Genomic DNA, 16,464 nt, shown 5'->3' on the forward strand with positions numbered 1-16,464 from the left:
TCTCCCGGCGCACGCCCGGCCGCCGCTTCCGTCTCCCCCTCCCGGCCGGCGGAAGCGCTCGGGCCGCTGGGGCCGCGGCAGTGCCGGGGCTGTGCGCTCCTCGCTGCCGTGCGCTCCTCGCTGCCGGCCCGCCGGTGATGCGGGCCCCGGGCCGGCGCTGCCCCCGCCCGGGCTGAGCCCCTGGGCCCGCCATGGTGCCCTGCGGGGCCGTGCTCTGGCGGCGCCTGCTCAGGAAGAGATGGGTCCTCGGCGTCGTSTTCGGGCTCTCGCTCGTTTACTTCATCACCAGCACCTTCAAGCAGGTCAGTGTCCGCGACCCTGGCCCCGACRCGCCGCGGTGTGGGTTAAATCATCCCTTATCCCAGTCTGACTTTTGTTCTTCAGGTGCCGTCACTCCTGGGTTATGCTGCCATAACTCCTGGGTTATTCTGCCATAAAAATTATGCTGTAAATATTTATTAGACGCAGGAGTTTAAAGTAGACATGCCTGATACTGTGATTGACAACAATAGTGGTTTGAACCAAAACTGGAAAAAGAAAATCGTCAAGGGGTTTGATAGYTGTTGTATCTCTTGTGAGTGGTAATTCCATTGGCGAAGCCCTCATGAAAGGGAAATACGTGCAGCTGTGGTTATTTAATATAATATATACTATTTCTGTGGTTGTAGTAACTTGAGTTCAGCTGTATTAGGTCATCCATGGTGAACTTGAATACCCTCACTTTACTGGATTGTGTATCTTCTGTGCACAGTGTATCTGTGTATAGTATGAAGTAAGCTACTACAAGTAGTAAGTTGTTTACACCATCGATGCTGGAATTTCCTGTGCTGCAGAGTTCACAAGTACTAGGTGTCTTTAACCGTGGGGAAAGCACATGGACTGAAGTGGCAGAAGAACTTGTACATTTGGTTGCATTCCTGTTTTTCCTTGCAGGAAGAGAGGATGGTGAGAGATCGAAATCTCCTCCAAGTGCAGGAGCACGAGCAGCCGATCATGTGGAAGGTGAAGTTCAGCTCGGGAAACAGCAGCCAGCTGAGTAACCAGTGCAGGAACTCTGTGCAGGGGAAGCTCCTCATTACCGATGAACTGGGTACAGTTGATACTAAGAATTTATTCTGCATATGGCAGTGCTGAAAACTGCTTTGCCTGTCTGACTGCTAATGGCGCTTTCACATAACAACTGCTCTTTATTAAGGCATTTTTGCTCAGCCCTTGCCTTTTTCTCCTCTGGCTGGATGAATTTTCACTATGGCTGCAGATACTGTTGGTTTGATTCTGTGCACACCAGACTTGGGCACAGTGGGCTCAGCTGAGGCCCAGGGCTGTGTGAGTGTGACTGTGACTGCCTTAGAGTCAAAGAATTCCGGTTACCTTTGCACAGAACCCAAACGTTGAGTCCTGCTCAGTTTACTGTGGTTGCTGGCAGAGTTGTTTGTCTCCCTGCAGTGTATTCCTGCTGTCAGAGGTGTTAGGGAGAATAATTGAGGAAACCTTATTGGCCTTGTRTGGAGGCAGCTCAGCCCTGCTGTAATTAGTGCTCAGTCACGRTTAACAAGCTCATCTGACCCTTGTAAACCCGAGGTTATTAACCACTTGTTTTAGTGGTTGAAGTTCAAGACTCTTTCCTGCCCTCACTGTGCTTGTTGCTTAGACCCTGGGTCTTTCTTGACCACAAATCAAGGCTGTAGAAAACCCACCACATCTTGTGATTTGCTTCAATGTTAAATTTGGCACTACCTGACTTAAGCTTTGTGCCAGTTCATAAGCTCTCTAAAAATTACAAATCTCTCCCTGTCTAATGCTGTGGTAGTACAGTTTCCRTAAGGATATACACCATGTTTCTATACTATTAAGGATTTCACTCAACAATTAATATTTCAGCAATCCTGCATGGCTAAATCTAAATATCTTCATATTGAACTGTAAAGAGAATTATCCAGACACAGACCCATTGAAAAAAATTTGTGTTATTTTTTTTTCCAATATAATCAATGCCAATCTCCTTCCCCMTTTCACAACAAGGAACTATGCCAGAAAGAAATCAGAACTTAAATATTCTGCATGTAAATACTCATACTGTATGTACAGCACATATTAGAGTAAGATGTAATAGTTGTGCAGATCACACCAGGCTGTTTGAAATGCTGCTCTCCATTTCAATGAACGGMTACTTGGGACTTTTGTTCAGACTGAGTGGGATCATAATCTACTACATGATAAGCAAACCTGTTCTTAAGTAATCTGATTCTTACTACAGGTTTTTGTAGAGCATGCAGAGGGGTGTGCTTTGCCAGTTGTTATCCTATTGCTGTTTTCCAGGCTACATCTGTGAGAGGAAGGACCTGCTGGTGAATGGCTGCTGCAATGTGAACRTGCCCAGCACGAAGCTGTACAGCTGTGACAGCTGCCTTCCCAACGGCTGCTGCAGCATCTACGAGTACTGCGTGTCCTGCTGCCTGCAGCCCAGCAAGGTACATGGACTTCCTCCTGCTTTCCAGCTGTTCTCAGCTGCTCAGGTTCCTCTGTGGCTAAAGGTGCTTCCTTGTGAGGAGCTTTTTCCTTAGAGGGACAGTTTCTTTTCTTGGAAGGATGAGGAAATCCTCCAAGGACCATATAGCTAAAAATAAAGCTTTAACAAATTTCCTCCTTCCCACCTTTGGGAGGAAATACGTGGAGCCTTGCAAAATGTTTCATCTTCAGGTGAATTGTGTTTGCTGATGGGAAATGATTGCAGAAAAGTTACTCCAGCCAGTATTAGTTTTATAACTGGCACTTCCCCAGATTCAGTTATTTTCTCTTAGGTGTTTTCCTGCTGCTGGGGTTCTRTAAGGCATTAGCCTTTCAGTGCTTGCTAGCAATCCTAAGTGGAGTTGCTTATTATTCCTCTAATACCTGAGCTGTGTGGGTTAGGCTGGGCTTTGATTACTCCTTGTTGAAGGAGAGTTTCTGGTTTTTGTCTTCTCTCTGCTGACCACTTCAGCAACATCTCCTGGAGCGTTTCTTGAACCGGGCAGCAATTGCTTTCCAAAACCTCTTCATGGCAGTGGAAGATCACTTTGAGCTGTGTCTGGCCAAATGTAGGACTTCATCACAGGTAAGGCACAAGCCCCATGTCCAGGGCTARAAAAGTGCCCTTTGAAAATGCAGCTCAATCCAATGAATGGCTGGTGTGTTGTACTTTTCTGTACATGGGCATTTTCATAAAAGTTGAAACTGTTGCTGAGAGCCAGTCTGAAGGCAAAGCACTTACTTAGTACAGGAAAAGTTGCACATTTTCTTTAGAAGAAAGGTGTTTAACTAAAAAGAGGCTGAGTTCAATGACTTGAAGATCCCAGTTCTTCTGGGGAGGATCTCGTTAGGATGAAAACGGTGAGAGCTGTTCCCAGTAGCCTCAGAATGCATTGTTTTATGGTACAGTTGGAGACTTAACCATGCGCTGACAATCATCTGTGTAGTAACTCMGAAGCTATGTTGTGATTTATTTGTTTATTAAGGAAAACTTGAACTTCTGTTACTCTTGGGATTTTATTAGAAGTTTTTGTCTAAGCAAGCTCTCGCCCTCTTAGTGCTGTCAGCAATGTCCTGCAGCTTCAGTATTTCATGTAGCGATAGGGATGGACTGCAAACAAAGCATAGAGTTCCAAATGTCTTCAAAGTTACTGGATTTTTTTGCCCATAGTATCTGAAGTCTAMCTTTTATCAAGAGAAACACACACATTTCAAGTAGCAACTTATTTGTGCTCTGTTTGCTTAGAACGTTTGATGATACTGTCTAAACATACCTATTTTTTTTATGATTGAATAAAGCTTATTCTTGTTTTCCTGGCAGAGTGTGCAGCATGAGAACACCTACAGAGACCCAATTGCCAAGTACTGCTATGGCGAGTATCCCCCGGAGCTCCTGCCTGTTTGAGAGCTGCAGGATCTGAGCAGCGGGGGGAAGGAGCTGGAGACTTGAATCCAGAAGAACAAGATGACAGCTGTTGCTTTAGCAAAGCCTCAGTGTAAAAAGCTCGTGTTTTATGTAGGGGCAAAGCCAGAGGTGAACAGAGGAAGTAAGGAACTTAAGTTCTTCATGACTGTGTCTTGCTTTCTTCATCTGCTTTAGAGTGCTAGTACTGTGCTGCAGTGCCAGTGCTTTCTTTGAATACTTCCTCTAAATTTCAGGAATCATGGAGTCAATCTAGGCTATAGAACRTCATGGGAAAAATATCTAATGTGGCTCTGTTGGTGGAGGTTCAGTTGTGTCTCTGCAGTCCAGAGACTTTCCTGAGTGACTGTWGTAGCTGGAGGATTTTTACTTTTAGAGAGCAAAGCATGCCTGCTGTACTTCTCTTTCTGGTACCCTTCTTGGCATGCATGGTGTACACTACATATGTAATTATGAATTATTTATTCATTTTATATGGATCACTAGCTGGAAGTATCGATGCTTTGCATAGCCTGTTGTGGATGCCTTTCAGTCCCTGTTTTGCTGTGCCAGCTGGAAGGGATGTTTTAGATCCTGACTAAAGTTGGTAGGGTTTTTTTTTCCTCCTTGGTCTAAAGGAATTGTTTTGGGATTTGTCACTATATTACTTATGTTCCTCTTAGTGAGTTTAAGCCATTCAGAACTCCAATGGAGTTGTTCTTCKGCCAAAGTCCCATAGCACAAGAGAAGAGCAGGGATCTGCCTAGGATGGAATGTTTRTTGTCTGTAAACACTTCCCTTGTTACTCTGCAGCAGTTTCCTCAAAGAGGAGCCTTAGTTTTGTGAGCAGCTCTTTGCTGGTCCACTTGCTGACAAGGGAGCAGGGAAGATTTGTTTGCTTCAACTTGTTCAGGCCTTGGTGTTTCAAATGTGCTTTACTCCTGGTTGTGCAGGAGGGAAAAGGGTGGAGTTGTTGCAGGACTTCAGTTTAATGATGTCCGTGTGCAYGCAGTAATTAGGATGTCAGAATGTGGCACGAGCCCTTCTTTGAGGACAGCTGTGTTGTGTGAGCTCAGCTAAAGTCATGATGCTTTTGATTTGCTGTTTGACRTACTTGCCACTCTGGAATTGTGGCTTGATCAGAATGACATTACAACAGCTTTGGTTCTCCCACAGTTTCTCCTAAAGTTGCAATTTTGACTCTCTCTTTCTAAATGCCACAAAACAGAGAAAAGGCGGGTACAGAACCTGTAAAATTTCTTCTCCCMCTGCAAAGTCCAAGTGCTAGACTAAACTGGGCTGTTCTCTATATGCAGAGGCTCATTTCTCTTGTTTTATCCCATTCATTTCCCCCATGATTTTGACTTTGTGTATGCTTGCTTAAACAGAATAAAATAAAAAATAAATGTAGATAAATGTCTATAGAGGCATGGAAGATAAAAAACACAAACAGACAGTGGTGGAATATCCTGCTGCAAAAGATCTGTAGAATTCTATTGCAATTGCATATGATATAAACAAGAAGTAGTACCYAACCATCTGATAAAATCCACTTCTTGGTGATTTTGTTCTTTCCCAGGAGTTGTCAAGCAAAATAATGGTTCCATCAGCACACTGTCTGGAAATCTTGGTTTTCCAAAAGCTTGAGAGCTTTAGCATTAGCAGTTCATCCAACTGAAAATCTGTCTYCCCTTTGCTGCCCTCCTATGGCAGCTTGCTGCAGCAGCCATGGTATAGTGTGAGGATGCAGTGTGAAATGCTGTCTTCAGAGGGTAGCAGAGGTTGCTTCTCTTTTCAATGTTAAGCAGATTCTTCACCCCTTTCCAGCACTTCATAATCATTTYCCTGAGGAAGGCCATCAGCTTGGTCTATCATATCATTCCTGCTGAGATGCGTTCCAGCACTTTGTGTGTTTGCACCACGGCTGATGAGGTCAAGATGCTGATGGCTTGCTCTTGCTTTCTTTTCCAACTTGATGGTAATTCCTTAGCAGGTGAATTACTGCTGGAAGCAGTAATTGTAAGAAATCATAAGAAATCAAGAACTAACATAATTTGGACAACTTAGAGAATTCCTGGCCTTTTCTCTCCTAGAAAAACAGGATGTGATCAGAAGTGCATTGTTACCATTGTCCATCCAATGGGACAGAAACTGCATCCTCCCGCCTTGGTAGCTGAGCTGTTCAACTGTGTCTGTACTATATGTTAAATCATTAAAAATTTGTTTTCCAAGATACTGCCTGTTCTTATGTCTTTCTTTGAACTACAAAGCAATTATTCCAAAATGGAGGTTTGAAGAATGCGGTGGACCGGAGGAGGACTTCAATTCATGTGTGGGAAAAGGCAAGCAAGTAGAGGCAAACAGAAAATCTATTTCATTTTAATCTAAGACATGAGCATGGTTCTGTCAATGATTAACAGAAAGATCAGACCCTTTGCAAAAGTGGATTCAGCAGGGGAAGGAATGCAAATGATTGCTTCATGTTGGGAGGATGAGCAATGTCAGAATCTGTGCTTCCTGATAATACTTCTGTGTGGTTTAAGTGATGTCCATTCCTCTCGTAGCAAGCCCGGTGATGCTGTGGGTGTCTGACATCTCCTTTTTATTTGTCAGCTGRGAGGCTGGGCTGGTTGATGGGTGTTTGGCAGCAGATTTAATGAGAGCACCATGGAGCAAGTAGCTCTGCTTATCTGCACTGAGGTCAGTGATGGGGATAATTGGATGGGCTCTGTACGGCCTGATTTCTGTAGTTTACAGGAATATTAATGCTGGTGAAAAATGATAGCAGTTGACATGTAATGAGGAACAGGTATAAAATTTAGCTGTACCAATTTGGAAATGGCAAGCTGTGGCTGAAGAGGAAGGTTCTAACTGCCTGCTTTRCTGAATTTTAACTTGAGCCATTGGCCTTGAAAGCACCCATTACTGCTTCACTGGCATGGTACATGGACAACTGGATAAAAATCCTTCCTGTCATGGGCTGGAGTGCGGAAATGGCAAACGCAGAGCTCTGACTGAAGTTCACCACTGAACAGTTGATGAGTTGGGGTTGTATTTTCTGCGTTCTCAGAATCTCACTCCTTGCAGTTCTTTATCTCCAGGCTCTGATCACTTGGAGAACTTTCTAACAAACTACTGGGAGTCAATTTCTGAATATAAAGCACTAAAGCACAGCAAATCCTAAGCATGAGTCTTTGTTCTGAAATTCTCTTCAAAAGCAAATGCTTTTTTTATTTCCTTCATCATTTAGCTGGACAGGCTTGAGCTGTAGGATTTGTTCTGTCTTGTGCCAGTCACTTAACTGCAAACACAGTTGATCCTTTTACCTAGCACCATAATGTGATGTTTGTTCTTCAGTTCTAGTCAAGGAGAGGTGGGGGAGGAAGTGAAAAGGAATTTTCTAACTCAGCAAGTTCCACAAAAGATGGAGTTCAGCAAATTATCAGTGCTTTAATAACAGCCCTCTGCATTTCTTTACAACCCGAGGCAAACAACTAACTATATGCAGAGGGGGGGAAATGCCAACTTCAAAACCTGCAGGGAATGATGGGAAAGTATTTAGTTCTTCATTTTTGATCCGTGTCTAATTAAACAGACAGCTCTATCTAATATTTTTGGTCAATTAAGGTCTGACTTGTAGCAACATGCACATTGTCTACATGATGTTTTCCATTTTGAGGCTGTTGTACAGCCCCAGATTTTTCTTAGAAATCATGGTTTTGGTAGATGTCTCGCTTAGRTGTCTTAAGCAAGAATTCTCAGGATGCCTTCAGACTGAAGCATGTTTGTTGCTGTGGTCTGCTGTTTTGCCTATGGTAAAATGACAGCTGCGGAGTAGAGCAAATGAAGAAATTAATTCTGGCTAAAATCTTGCCTCATAGAAACTTTTCTATTATGTATTTCAATTAAGGAGATAGAAGACCACAAGCTATAGTTGCAAATGGAACGGGAGACAAGTGTTAGGTTTTCCATGGATGAGATGACAATCTCTTTCTGCTGTTAATAGTTGAAATGAAGACTAGCACCTGATTTCTTGCCAATTTAATGAAAGYTTCCAATAAAACCCAGGCTCTAATTTTTTCCTCATATATATTCCATCTCTCTGCCTGCRCCTACGGAGTCAGGCACACTAACAGGAATCATGGTAAGTGGGAATCCTATATCCATTACCTGCATTTTCTTCCTGTCCTGCCCAAAATCTGTTTAGATTTTAAATTCCTCAGAGCAAAAAGACAACATTTGTACTTCCTACAACTTTGACCATGGCCTCACCTGGAGCCTTTAATGTATTTATTACTATGAATAGTGCCTGTCTTACATGGATGTGAAATATCACCATTTGAAGAAGTGTGATAAGGTTGGGTGTAAGTCACAGGTATGACATGTTTGTTTAAACACTGAAAAAAGGTAGCATTACTGACATTATCCTATGCAGGAAATGCATCCCTCAGGTATGTCAGATGACACTCRCTGTGCTGGATCCACATCTTCAAACAGAAAAATGTAGATTAGCTGCAAACTACGGTTACAGACCTGCTTGGTTATAATGTCTGAGGAAATAAACATGTTCATACTTGGATGAGCAGGGTCCTRATTTATCTAAATCACCGATGCCTTAAAAATACACATTCAATTAAAAAAAATTCCAATCCTCTGTAGTAGCAAATGCATACAAAAGTATGAGCAAGCAAATGTAAAACTCGTCTGCTGTCTTTTTGTCTGTTCAACTACAAGCTCACCTCCAGCAGCATTTCATCCGGTGTAGCAGCCAGGAGCTGCCAGCAGAGGTTACCACAGCCTTGGGATAAAGGCTGGTCCCAATCCATGGAGCTGGGCTGGCACACAGCCCTTGGAGCTTCATTCCCTTTGTCGAAAAGCAGCCAAACTTATGAGTATGGGACAGGAGTCATTGCATTGCTCCGGGAAAAAGCGTGGAGTGTATGTCTGGGATTCCTCCTGCACCTTTGGCCTGGCTGCTTAAAATAACCTGCAAAATAAATTTATCTGTGAGGACTGCCTGGATTTTCAACCTCTTGGGTGATCCTGGGTGTTAATGTGAAAAAAGAGATGTGACAGTCGGGTAGCCTCATTGATAACTGTATAGCATTAATGATGATGATGATGATGATGATAATAATAATAAGATAAAAAACAACTAAGCCCAAGTGAGGCCAGGGGATTGGAATTTTTTTCCCTCAGACACTGCTTGGTTGAACCTGTTTCCTGATTCTTTTCCCCTCACACAACCCCAGCCCCATTTCCTGCCTTTTTTCCCCTCATGTACCCCCAGTTTCATTTCCTGCCTTTTTTTCCCTCACACACTCCTAGCTCAGTTTCCCATATTTTTGCCCTCATGCACACGCAGCCCCCGTGATCTGCCTGGTGTGCGGCTGTGGTGAAGAATCGTCGCAGGACAAGGCTGTTGGACAGGACAGGGTGTGTGACCCTCAGAGCGATGTCCTGTGGCTCACAGAGTTCCATGACCGTGCCTGTGGCCATGGGAGAGCTGAGGTGAGGCTGAGGGATGGGGTGGCCATGTTGTGCTGAGGTGCTACCTTGTTCCTGCATCAGGAACATCCTTGTTCCTGCATCCGTTGTAGCTTTGCTTAGACTTCCCCTCACTGCCCACAGCCCAGTGAGGCTACTGTTGGTTCATGTTTGKTTAAAAGACAGTATTTTAAAGTGTATTTTAGTGTAAACCTCGCTGCTGCCCTGTGCTGTCCCCGGGACAGCAGCTGTGTGGGGCTCAGAGCCGGCCCTGCCCTGTGGGATGGACTCAGCCCCTCAGCCTGACTTTGCTTTTCCCAGCTCCTCATTGATGTGAATTGACTTTGAAACCTCCTGCCACCCCTAAACCTGCTTTCAATTTTGTTCTCTCAGCTCACTGAATGCTTTAGCTTATCTTTTTCTTTTCTCCTTTCCTCAGACCCCTCTCTTGATTCTCCCTTCCCCTGCTTTGCCTTGGCTCTGTCTCAGCTGAAGGCTGAAACAGGACAGTGGGATTCTTCCTCCCACAGATAAAGTTGCTYTTTTAAGAAAAGCAGTCCTCCTAGCTTTTGATAAAGCAGGGCATCTCTCCTTTTTTTCCCCCCTCCTCAACTTCTCTTCACCCCCACACTAATCTGGTGCTACCTGTGGCTATCCATTGTCTCAGTCCACCTTTGCTTTCTATATTTATRCAAAATTTCATACAGTCATGGTTRAMGTCTGTATTAAAGGCACACCCATCYGAAGTTTCATGAGAGAAAACTTGTGTTTCTCCACAGCTGTGCCATCCACTGGGCTGGAAATCAGAGAATGAATTTTCCCATTTATGTTGAATTTGTCCCTAGAAGCTCCMCTCTTGGGCCTGGATCCCACTGAGCAAAGCATCTCAAATATATGGATTTTGCTTTGATAAACATACATTTACTTTTTCAGCCACAGGAGTTCTAAATCTACTTGAAAGTTACTGAAAACCCCTATGTTTCTAAAGAAAGCATTTATCCTCATTCCAATATCCCAGCCTGCTGCCAGCAGCAGATGATATCTTGCAGGAGATAAATGATTTATGGAAAGGTGTACATACTATCTGATCTGAATCTTGACTGTGATAAGTTTATATTTAGAACTTTTTATAATACCAAAATAGAACCAGCATCAGTTAAGCTTTTTTTTCTTTAGTAGGTACTTAAAATTTTATTGTTATCTCTAAATGAGCCCAGGTAAGTTGTGCTCATGAACCTTCATCTCGATGCGTGGAAACCTAGCCCTACACTGAAAAGGAATTATAATATACAAATATATATATATATATATACATAAACAATCTTCTCCTGCTTTGCCTAATGACACCTGGGAGGACTAGTTCTCAGTGTTCAACAGGTTTTTTTCCTGTCCTGCTATTTTTTAAATTCAGGCTGGGCTCTCTCTGTATCTTGTATAGTCTCATTTTTAAAAGCTTGGCGTTTGGAAGTGAGAGATTTCCTGGTGATACATAAACTCAARCAGCAGCGTTGAATGTTGAGAGTTCTAACTTTAAATGCTCAGCAATTGCTTGYGAGGTCTATTCCTAAAACCATAATACATTTAAATGTATTATGTTTATCATCTGAAGATGGACCAATAAAGTTTCAAAGTTCTGAGTTCCTCTTTGCAATTGCAGAGGTTGATTTTTTCTTTCTTGTGTAAAAACTACTTAATTACCTCGCTCCAGCAGCAGCAAAAAAAAATATTCTCAGACCCATGAAAACATTGTGGGAGTTGGCTACTGATAGCAACTACAAGACGAGTGAAATAAAAATCAAACTTCAACCTTTGGTGTCTTAGTTGCTTCTGTTTATGAAATGCAAATGCATTCAGGTTTGGGGGTGTTTTTTGGTACACAAGTAATACTCAGCTACAGGGGATGTATTAAGAAGCTGCAATTTTTATAAAGTCAATTTTTCAGAWCCCGAGTTCTGCAACTTAAAAATGTTGTAGCTGGGGGTGGGTGGAATTCCTTTGGAATTTATTAAGTGCTGTAAGCTGGGCAAAGACTGAGAGCTTTGGACCTCATCAGGATTCTCCCTGGCTTCCTGCCAGCTGGCTTGCAGGTAAGTTCCCTGTGAGGAGCTGATATATTCTGTCCTCAAACCTGGAATTTGCCGCTGAAATGCTGCGAGAGATGGGGCTATTAAAACAAATTAAGCCATCTATTTGTGAACATTTTGTGATGTTACACTGTATGCACTTGTCACAGTGCTGCCACATCAAGGTTAGAGTGAGAAGGTGACTAGCTGGCAGTCACTTAATCAAAGGGAGCTGTTGATGTCTCAGGTAGCCCAGGCAGGGTGAGGCTTGCATGCTCCGTTGCTTTTAACAGCCAGATAATGAATATGCTTTCCAGAATTCGTGTTTCTCATAGGGGAAGCAGCAGCTGCCTGTGATCTGTGTCGCTGTCAAAGGAAAGTGAGATGTAGTTAATTCAGGGCTACACAACAAAGACATATTGATCAGGTCTCTTCTGGCTCTGGTTGGATTTCTGCAATAACAATGACTAGGACAATGCAGCAAGCCGAGATGGCAAACCTAAATATGCTTTGTCTTAGCCCAAAAATCATGAGTTCTTATCACCAAGATCTGCTGCTGGGCATCAGCAGGTTAAGAGTAATTCTGCTCCAGAGGGTCAGTAAGACACTGRAATCAAGTGAAAAGGGCACGTCTTGTTCATGTCATTATAAATGCATTTCATTTGTAGCTATAAGTTAAATTCATGGATTCAGTACAAACAGCTTGCAGTGCATAAGTTCCACATGATTTAAAAAAAAACCCTCTGCTTATGGTATCTGGCTAAAGTCATACAGAGCTGTTTACAGAGGTACTGAACWTTGCAAGAATTATATAGAATGTATGTATACATTATGTTTCCTCTGTTCCTGCTCTACCAGTAATACTTGGATGTGGATGATTATGTGCTATATATTTACTAGGGTATTGCAGTGTATTTTTTATTGCAAAGCTAAAAATCCTCGTGTGCTGGTTTYGTAATAAAAAAATGTAATTACTATTTTTATTTCTGCAGAGTTACCCAACTCATTCTGTCTTCCCACTTTTTCTTCCCGTTAGTTTCCCCTAATAGCTGCATCTGCTTTTCTTTTGTTCATGTGTTGCGCAGAAGAAAAATGGGTGCTAACAGGTTTGCTAATTACTATAAAAATCTTCCCAGCCTTGTTCAGTTCAGATCATTCTATTAGCTAAAGTAATGGAGTGCAGTGGCACGATGGTGCTCTCACTTTTCATTGTCTGAGGTCTTTCTGGTGCAATATATTACTGGGATTGTATTCTGGGGCTGTCACAATAGCTTTTGATTTCCTACACCTGCTGTTTTGTTTTATCTCAACATCCCTTTTTTACTACTACTTAATTCCCCTCATCCTTCCTAAATTATTTTTAAGGGCACAGGACTGTTTGCCCCCTGCTTCCTCTGTTTTTCCTGGGAATCAGCAAGGCTGGGGATTGTCATGCTCAGTACCTTGCAGATAGACCTGTGACCAGTGTCAGGGTGTTCACATCACCGCAACAGCTCCTGGCAGTTTTCAGCTGTACCATTGTACCTAAAGGCACGGTCTTTACCCTCACTGCCTCATTTTGCTCCTGACACCCATTTTTCCTTGCCTATCAGCATTGTCAATGTCATCTTCCTCAGCAGTATTTACGGCAGCAGACTTTTGTCTCATCACTCTGATTATATTAGCTCCAGTGATTGTACTTTCACCTCATTACTGAAATAAAGTTAACATTAATGAGAGTCATGCAGCTAAACCTCTGCTCACCTCTCCGGAAATTTATTCTAATGATGAAAAGAAGATGCATGTGGATCTAGTTAAAAGCAAGGCAGCTTTTCCCCCTACCCCCACCTAGCTACCTACCAAATTCAGTGTTAAATAAAGTCTTTTGTTATCAAGAGCTGATGATGCAAAAGGAGCTAAATACATTATACAATATTAACAAGGACAAACGTGATTGGTTGAACACTGATTTATGTACTGGTCTGCTACGGAGTTCCTTTATGACCCAAATTTCTTTGTTACTGCTGCTTCAGGAAAGCGTTTTCTTATATTTGACTCTCATAGTAAATCAGCCATAAAGCACTTGGGGGTCCTAAGGGGTGTGCTAGGAAAGTTCAAGATATTATCAAGGGTAACAGTAATTGTACTTCTAAACAAGATGAAGCATTGAGAGGTAGAAATTGTTTATGTCAGATGCAGCAAGGCTTTGACCTGAAAGAAGAAATATAATTTAGATAAGCAAAGTTCATGAGATAAACATACATGCTGCATGTGCCAAGCAAAGCGGTGAATGAGATCTTTAACTGATCAGAATTTAGATTTACAATAAGAGCAGTTCTTTTGCCACCAGTCACTGCTAGGGAAACCATATGAGGTGAGATAGTCATTTTGTGTTTTCCTTTACTTGCTTGTTAGTTAACATTAGAGAATAAGAATTTGTTTTTTATTAAATCTTACAAACAGCTACTGTGCTGTGGCATGAGTCCTGTCTGAGGCTACTGCCTGCTCCAGCAACATGGGTTACCTAGAAGGATAGTGACTGAAAGGAATGCAGCCTGGAGTCAACCTATCTGTCTGATGTTTTCCTTAAATTTTACCACTCCATGTATGAAATTAGGCTGAGCCTGATGCAGTTGAAGAGGTCTGATATGATTCCAATTAAACATTTCCTTATCTTTTAAAAGTGGTAAAAGAAGGACGTTCACTTTATAGATATTGTGAGCAAGCAAACCTTTGTGTTCAAAAATGCAGCTATGTCTTACTAGAAAATACCACTGGCCTGTACTGTAAGTTTTAAGACTTAGTGTTCTAAACAGCTGCCTTAGGCTTTCAAGGAAAAAAGCAATTCAAGAATTACCAAAGCATGGTTGACTCAGAAGAAGGAATGAAATATTACAGTACCGATAATAATACTTTGACCTATTTTGGGTTCCAGGATGTAAAAATACTTTCTCTCTTGTGAAGGTTTGTGATTTTGACCATGGAGTTTACAAGGAAGTTTATGTAGACTTGTCACCAAAAGAAAAGCTTTCTAAGAGGAAGACTGTTTAAGTTAGCCTTTTCAAATGTCAAAATCCTAAACAAAATAGATTAAGCTGGATAAAGGTAACCCTTTACAAAGGTTGATGAAATAACATTATCGCCCTTTGGCAGAGGGAGAAATTGAAACACAGTGTTTAGGAGACATTGGTCTTGTCAGATGGTGCAGCAGGAGTGGGCTGGGGCACAGCATCTGCAACTGGTCCCTGGATCACTGTCCTGCTCTGCCTGCTGGAGATTTCTGCTTTCTCTTTCTGAGCTTGCTGCTGTTGTGCCTGAAGATAGCACTGACTCATGTCTGGAGCCGCAAACTGAGTGTGCCAGGTTGAAATGTGCCTTATGAAATAATAATACATATTATGTTTAGTTTGAGAGAATTTTACGTGACTCTATCCTAAGGCAGCTTTTCTTAGAGATGCAGACAAAATAAACAAGCAACGTGAATTAACTAATTTTCATCTCATGTTTCATGGTCATCTCCACTGCTCCTGCAGCATTCTTTTAAAAATATAGTCCATCAGTTGCAGGTATTTACTTCACAAATTGCTCTTTTTCCTTTATGCGCACATCTCCTCTTCTCCCACCTGCTTCTCAGCTTGGCTTTTCCTCTTCTTGGTGCCCAGGAAATGCCAGTGTCTGGTTGAATGAGCTCTGCTATAAATCAAAGTGTCATCACTTAGCTGGTAGAAGTGATTTAATTAATGCGTCATGCCTTCCCCAGAGCCTCTCCCCACCTGACTGCTAATCAACCTTCATCAGCGGGAGGAAAGCGTGGCCCTTCTTACAACTGTGCAGGAGAGACCGGAGGAAAGGCAGTTAATTGCAGCAGCCGAGATCAGCCTTGTCACTTGTCTCTAATCTGTTGTCTGCTTCTTGAAATCCTGCTATCCCAGTCCCTTACAAGCCATGCTTAACTCCATTCATACAGAAATGGTCCAGTATCATCCCAGGGATCACTTTCTGTCAGAAAATGTGTTTGGCAGATGACATGTTTAAAAGTACCCTATTATGCATGGCAGTACTGCAGCAACTTTTCCAGCCTGAGTACTCTTTTAGCTGGAAGGAGCAGTTTATGTGTGAACATTTCTGCACTTCCAAGGTGGTGCTGTGCAGTTAGCACTGTGGATTGTGAGCCAAAAAATTGTTGTGCCAGTATGGAATTACAGGGCAGATGTTGTTAGCAAGTGGTCCCCTTTGTCAGCTGCTGAATAAATATTTGATGATTTTATCTCAGGTAAATATGTACCAAAATGATAAATTCCGTACAAGCCAGAGCATTTGTCCATTTCAGTTTGGTGCTTCCACCATTCAGGGCAGGATCTGTGGTAATGGGAATCTCAGATTTCATCTGCTGGATAATATGGGCAGAAGAATTTAGGGAGTGTTTTATTTGTCACATAGTTATAGAGACAATCAAGATAACTATGAGAAATAGCACTTGTGGGAAGCAGTGGTTTTCTWCTGGTAACTGGAGTAGGAAACTGAGAGTCAAGATTCCTGCTTTCTAGGCTTGACCACTCCCAGGTTGCCAATAGAAACACACTTGACTGGTTTTTATCTGGGTTTGTCCCACCTGTAATGTTTGCTGGGAAGGACATACTGCACTTAGGCACAGAACACACTCTGCTCTCCCTTCAAACAGCCCATGCTATGGAAGGGCCATGGGTCAGGGCCACTTTCTGTGGAAGGCAAGGAGGCTCCTCAGTGAGACGGACAGCAGTGCACCCATCTTTATGGTGCTTTAAGGTCCATGGGCTGTTGGGATGGCAGAAGTGCAATAATGATAATTTCAGCTGTAATACAGCAGGTGCTGGGGAGCACCTCTCTGTTTGGGGAGCCCAGGATGATATCTCATTGTGGGTTTTGGGGCCACCTTCAGCAGGACAGTGGAAGAAGGACTTTGCCCCCACTGCTTCTCAGTGTGAGCTAAAAGCTAAAATCCTACAAGCTGTAGGATGTGTGGAGTTGGGTCACAGTATATCTCTT

General features: G+C 42.6%; 1 protein-coding gene across 1 annotated transcript; it reads left to right on the plus strand.

Annotated features, from left to right (window-relative positions):
- The first annotated feature begins 52 nt into the window (after window positions 1-52).
- Window positions 53-6,143, plus strand: SPRING1 (SREBF pathway regulator in golgi 1). Its single transcript, XM_057377447.1, has 5 exons — window positions 53-302; window positions 934-1,090; window positions 2,320-2,471; window positions 2,981-3,094; window positions 3,830-6,143. Exons 1-5 carry the CDS (start codon window positions 192-194, stop codon window positions 3,911-3,913), a joined length of 618 nt encoding a protein of 205 aa, XP_057233430.1. The 5' UTR covers window positions 53-191; the 3' UTR covers window positions 3,914-6,143.
- Window positions 6,144-16,464: the final 10,321 nt, after the last annotated feature.

The sequence above is a fragment of the Malurus melanocephalus genome, unplaced genomic scaffold (assembly GCF_030028575.1).
Source record: "Malurus melanocephalus ecotype Western Australia unplaced genomic scaffold, MMel_1.1 scaffold_316, whole genome shotgun sequence".
In the NCBI taxonomy this organism is placed as follows: Eukaryota; Metazoa; Chordata; class Aves; order Passeriformes; family Maluridae; genus Malurus; species Malurus melanocephalus.